This window comes from Malurus melanocephalus, unplaced genomic scaffold (assembly GCF_030028575.1).
Source record: "Malurus melanocephalus ecotype Western Australia unplaced genomic scaffold, MMel_1.1 scaffold_480, whole genome shotgun sequence".
Lineage (NCBI taxonomy): Eukaryota > Metazoa > Chordata > Aves > Passeriformes > Maluridae > Malurus > Malurus melanocephalus.
The window spans coordinates 198,668-203,866 of record NW_026623712.1 but is presented as its reverse complement, the minus strand read 5'-3'; the positions used below and the strand labels follow the sequence as shown (position 1 = coordinate 203,866).

Genomic DNA, 5,199 nt, shown 5'->3' with positions numbered 1-5,199 from the left:
AGAGAGAGAGAGAGGGGAGGACAAAAAATAAAAAGACTGCTGCAAAGCTGATCTGAAAAGCAAAGCAAACAAACTTTGAAAATAAAGGGGGAACAGGAAGTTTGGCAACGGTGTCCAATAGATATGGCAATGGTAGTCGGTGCGTGGCGAGACCCCCAGGACGATGTGCCCGGAGCTCAGGGAACGCAGCCTTCGCAAGCCCCGCCGGTGCAGGGACCCCCGGCCGGGACCCCGCACACCCCACAGACCCCGGGGCCCGGGGGCCCTCCCAGTACGCCAGCCCAGACCAACCCGCCGAGCCAGCAGAACCAAGGAGACAAGCAGCAGCAGCAGCAGCACATTGAATGTGTGGTTTGTGGGGACAAGTCTAGTGGCAAACATTATGGCCAGTTTACCTGCGAGGGTTGCAAGAGTTTCTTCAAGCGGAGTGTAAGGAGGAATCTCAGCTACACTTGTCGTGCCAACAGGAACTGTCCCATTGACCAGCACCACCGCAATCAGTGTCAGTACTGCCGCCTCAAAAAATGCCTCAAAGTTGGCATGAGACGGGAAGGTATTGGGATTTCATTTGTTTTGCAATTTTTTTTTCACTCGCTGCGTTTTGGGGTTTGTTTGGTTTTTCCTTTTTTATTATTTTTAAATAATATATATAATTACTCTTAGTATTTTTAACCTCCCTCTCCAAACCCCAAACCCAACCAGAACCTTTCCTCACCCCCCCTCACCCCCCTCGAATAAACCATCCAGAAAGTTTCTCGTAATGAAAGAAAGCGGTGTTGGGGAGGGTGGGCAGGGAGGCAGGGGCTCTCGCATGCTTTCTCCTGCACTCGTAATTGATTTGTGTTTGTTTTGATTTTGCTGATGGAGGTTTATTGAAAGTGGATTTTTAGTTTCACGCTGCTTAGGAGCGAGATGATGATTCTGACGTGTGGTTACTTTTGCTTCGTGTTTCCTCCTGCATGCTCAGCCTTAGCCCCTGTCCCCCGAGCAGCCCTGTGTGTGTGTGTGTGTGTCTGTGCGTGTGTGTACACACACACACGGAGCCTCCCGAGATGCACACAAACACACACACACACACACCAATATATATACATATATATATGTATATTTATACATGCTCCAGCACCCTGCCTTAGATTGCAATTTTACACAGGCGGTTCAAATTACTATTACAATGGGACTCACCCTACCGAGGCTCTACAGCACTCCACTGTGGATTCCCGGCCGGATTTTTCCTCCTTTAAAAATATATATATATACACACACACACATGTCCACTCGTGTGTGTGTGTATACACACACTGCCGTGTGCTTGCTTTGCCTGGTTGTTACTGCCTCACTTTTCTCTTCTTCCTCTTATTTTCTTGTTCCTCCGGGAGAGGCAGGAAGGGGTAGAAGGGATGGGGTGGGGGGTGTAAGGAGCAGTCCAGAAGTAAGTGTGGGGTGCTCGGATCCCTGCAAGTGGAGTCTTTGTGATATAAAATTAGACGGGAAATGTGAGCCTGCAGTTTTCCAGTGCGTGCTCTGTGTCTGGACGCTGCTATGTAGGTTAAGGGTGAGGGGGCTTGGGACTCGCCGGGCTCCTCTCTTTGTGTTTCTGCAAGAGTAACTAACCTTGGAATACAGGCGATAACAAATATAAATCAAGCACATTTTTAGGCGTTCTCCCTGCTTGTCGTCTCTCTGCCTCTGAGCCCTTTTTCTCTCTCCTTTTTCTCTCGCTGTCASCGTGTAAATTTATTAACAAAATGAAAGGCCCACTTTCCATGGGCAGCGGGGGAAGGTGCCTTTGGATAAAGCTCTCAGCCTCACCAGGGGACCTGCCGGGGATGTTGTGGGGTGATTTCGCCTCCTTTGGTATTTTTTACGAGACGGGGGGACACATAATACCAGCAGCAACAATGTATTCAGTGGGCGAGAAACGCGTGTGGGACCAGAGCCGGGGATTTCGAACTGAAGTGTTTCTTCCTTCTCCCCTCCTCCCTCCCCATCCCGCTCCCCCAGCCTCAAATCAATGAGCTGTTTTAGGTGTAAGGGAGAAAAAACACACAAAGACGTATCCTGCATCTCTTGAAGGAGGGGGTGGCGGTGGAGGGGAGGGGGGAAATAACCGGACCGTGGTGTGTTTTGGGAAGTGAGGAGCCGGGCTCCCGCAGCAGCTCTGGCCGAGCCCACAGCGTCCCTTCAGCTTTTATTGTTGCTTTGACTTGACCCGAGAACTGCGGAGCCTTAGAGCGGGGCCGGGGCTGAACTCTGCCTGGGAAAATGCATGTTCCCCCTGAAGCTGGCCGGGTCCGGGGTCACACAGGCACGCACATGCACACAAAGCAGGGCTGTATTTGAACCGATGGTCGCAATTCAGATATTAATAGCTGTAGTTTCTTCTTTATTTACTGCAGCGGTCCAGAGGGGCAGAATGCCACCCACACAGCCAACTCATGGTCAGTTCGCCTTGACAAATGGGGACCCTCTCAACTGCCATTCCTACCTATCCGGATATATCTCCCTTCTTCTGAGAGCAGAGCCCTATCCCACCTCCCGCTTTGGCAGTCAGTGCATGCAACCCAACAACATCATGGGCATCGAGAACATTTGTGAACTGGCAGCTAGGATGCTCTTCAGCGCGGTGGAGTGGGCCAGGAATATCCCCTTCTTCCCAGACCTCCAGATCACAGACCAGGTGGCCCTCCTGAGGCTGACCTGGAGCGAGTTATTTGTCCTCAACGCTGCCCAGTGCTCCATGCCCCTCCACGTAGCTCCGCTCCTGGCAGCTGCTGGCCTCCACGCTTCGCCAATGTCTGCTGACCGAGTGGTCGCCTTTATGGACCACATACGAATCTTCCAAGAGCAAGTAGAAAAACTGAAAGCATTGCATGTCGACTCTGCAGAATATAGCTGTTTAAAGGCCATAGTCCTCTTCACCTCAGGTAGGCGGCATTTCTTTTGCTCCTTTTTTTTTTTTTTTTTCCTTCCCCGGGCCCCCCTCGAGAACTGTTTGCTCTTGCAAAGTGTTATTGCCTGCACCCCATCCYCGCTCCCTGCCCCCCGAGAACCAGCGCGGTCTCTTTTCCTTTTAGGAAAACGGTGCCCTGTGCTCTCCCCTTCAGGGCCTCGGATCCGAGCATCCCATCTTCCAGGGAGTGCAAATCAGAAAAAAATACAATCAAAATAAAATACACACACATGCAAATTTTAATTTTTTTTTAAAGAAAAAAAAAAAAACAAACCACAGCCAAAATACACCCCAACCCTAGTTGAATAATGCTGGGGACTGGGAAAGAAGGGGCCTGGGAAGAGGCACCCATTCGCCACGAGAGACTGCGCTCTTCCCATTGAAAATAATATTTTATTTAACAGTATAGCTCTGGGTTGTTGCATTTAATGACACGCATCCGAACAGCAGCAAAATCTGTTTGATGTTGTTAAATACAAGTCGTCCTATCAGTGAAACCACTTTAAAAAGAGGATCATTTTATGGGCAGCCAGGAAGGGAAAAAAGCCCTGCAGGATTAAAAATTGAATTAAAAAAAAAAAAAAAAGTTAAATGCGCAAAGCTGAGTTTAAAATATGTTCCCTGCCATCCCATAAAATAAAATAAATCAACTTTGCAAAGAGCTGTCTCTGATTTAAACAGAAAGTGGCAGTGAGCAGTTCTGTGTCATTTAAGCTAAGGGGAAAAGTTTGCATTTGTACCCAGCAGGAACTGCATAGTCCAAAGCGAGTAGCGGGTGCGAAAAGATCATTACCATAAGTAGACAGGGATAGTATGGAAAAGTAAGAGGAGGCTGAAGCTGCCGCTCCGCAGTGTAATTCCGGGGTGGCACAACCATGACTCTCCCGAGGAAAAGACCTCGAGGTGTTTCTTAGATAATCAAAGAGGGGAGGGGGGGGGGGAAATATGTGTCAACTTTTGCTGCCTAGAAATAGTGCATGAGTTATAAAGCAATAATTGAGTGCGTTGTGAAATCTAATTAGCTTGCACTAGAGTTTAACCTGGGTGAGTAATAATCCTGATATTAACTCTGGAGGCTAAATTTTTTTTTTTTTTCTTCTGAGGGGAAAAAAAAAAAATCTGCTCACTAATTTGTGCAATACGTTATCTCAGATCAGTAACTTTGAGGCTGCACCGGCAACCCAGTGTGCTGGAGCCCTCGAAGTTTGGGGATTAAATTTAAAAATACATATATTTCGTCTGTAACTCATTTGGACGCTTGGGAAAGTGGCCACGCGATAAACATATGAATGGAAGCAAGACCTGCAAAATAATTACTCATCAGAGTTTTTTAAAGCCTGATATCAGGAAACAGGAAAAAAATGTAGTTTATGTGGGAAAAGAAGGGCTCACAATCCGTTCCTTGTTGTGTTAAAGGGGGTCTGGGGAACGAAGTCATTTTCTGGACTTTGTCCAGGTTCTGGGTCGTGACCTAAACTTCCTTTTATATATTATTGCTTTACACATAAAAAACTTCTCCTTTTTTTTTTTTTTCCTCCCCCCCAAATTACTCGTGCTAAATCCTGAGGTGATCAATGAGCAGGGCGCATCTAGCCACAGGGAGACAGGGATCCCGAATGGGAAGGGGTGTCCGTGGGGCGCTTATTTTATTTTTCTATCATTTTTCTAGGATGCATTTTCCTCTCCCTCGCTCAGCCGCTCAGCGAGGATCCCACACACGCTCACATCCCTCCCCAGCCCCTGCCCAGCTCACACCCACACCGAGGAGTTTATTTCCAATCCTGCCTTTTCTCCCAAATCACTTTTTTTTTTTTTTTTTTTTTTTTTTTTTTAGCCTTCTGAGAAAACAATCGTCCGATCCTGTCGTAACTGTTTAATTTATGACTATTTTCAAAATGTGAGGCCTGGCGTGTAAATTGCCTCCCAACTAGATAAACGTTTCTTGTTATCTGATTCTGGGGAAGACAGCCGCATGCAAAAAAATATAGGGTGATGCTTGCAGCTCCTGCAGCACCCCAATAACCCTCCCTGATGTAAAGCAGACGCACATAGATGCATATAATGTTTGCTGCAGCCTCTTTTAAGAGGGAGGGGGGAAAAATCTGGGTTCTAATGACTCGCAGAATATGCATGTGTTAGCCCTGTGCCTAGGAAAGCCACAGGGAGGTCAGGTCACAACCTGTGCTCTTTCAGCACAGACGTCTCTGATTTAAAGGGAACTTATTGTATTTTAGCGTATCAGGAAA

At 47.5% G+C, this 5,199-nt stretch overlaps 1 protein-coding gene across 1 annotated transcript in view; it reads left to right on the top strand.

The window, feature by feature from the left end:
- The first annotated feature begins 6 nt into the window (after positions 1 to 6).
- Positions 7 to 5,199, top strand: part of NR2F2 (nuclear receptor subfamily 2 group F member 2) — a 7,066-nt gene continuing 1,873 nt past the window's right edge. Inside the window, exons 1-2 of the mRNA XM_057380914.1 lie at positions 7 to 553; positions 2,400 to 2,927. Coding sequence (XP_057236897.1) covers positions 124 to 553; positions 2,400 to 2,927 — 958 coding nt within the window. The 5' untranslated portion in view covers positions 7 to 123. The remainder of the gene's footprint in view (positions 554 to 2,399; positions 2,928 to 5,199) is intronic.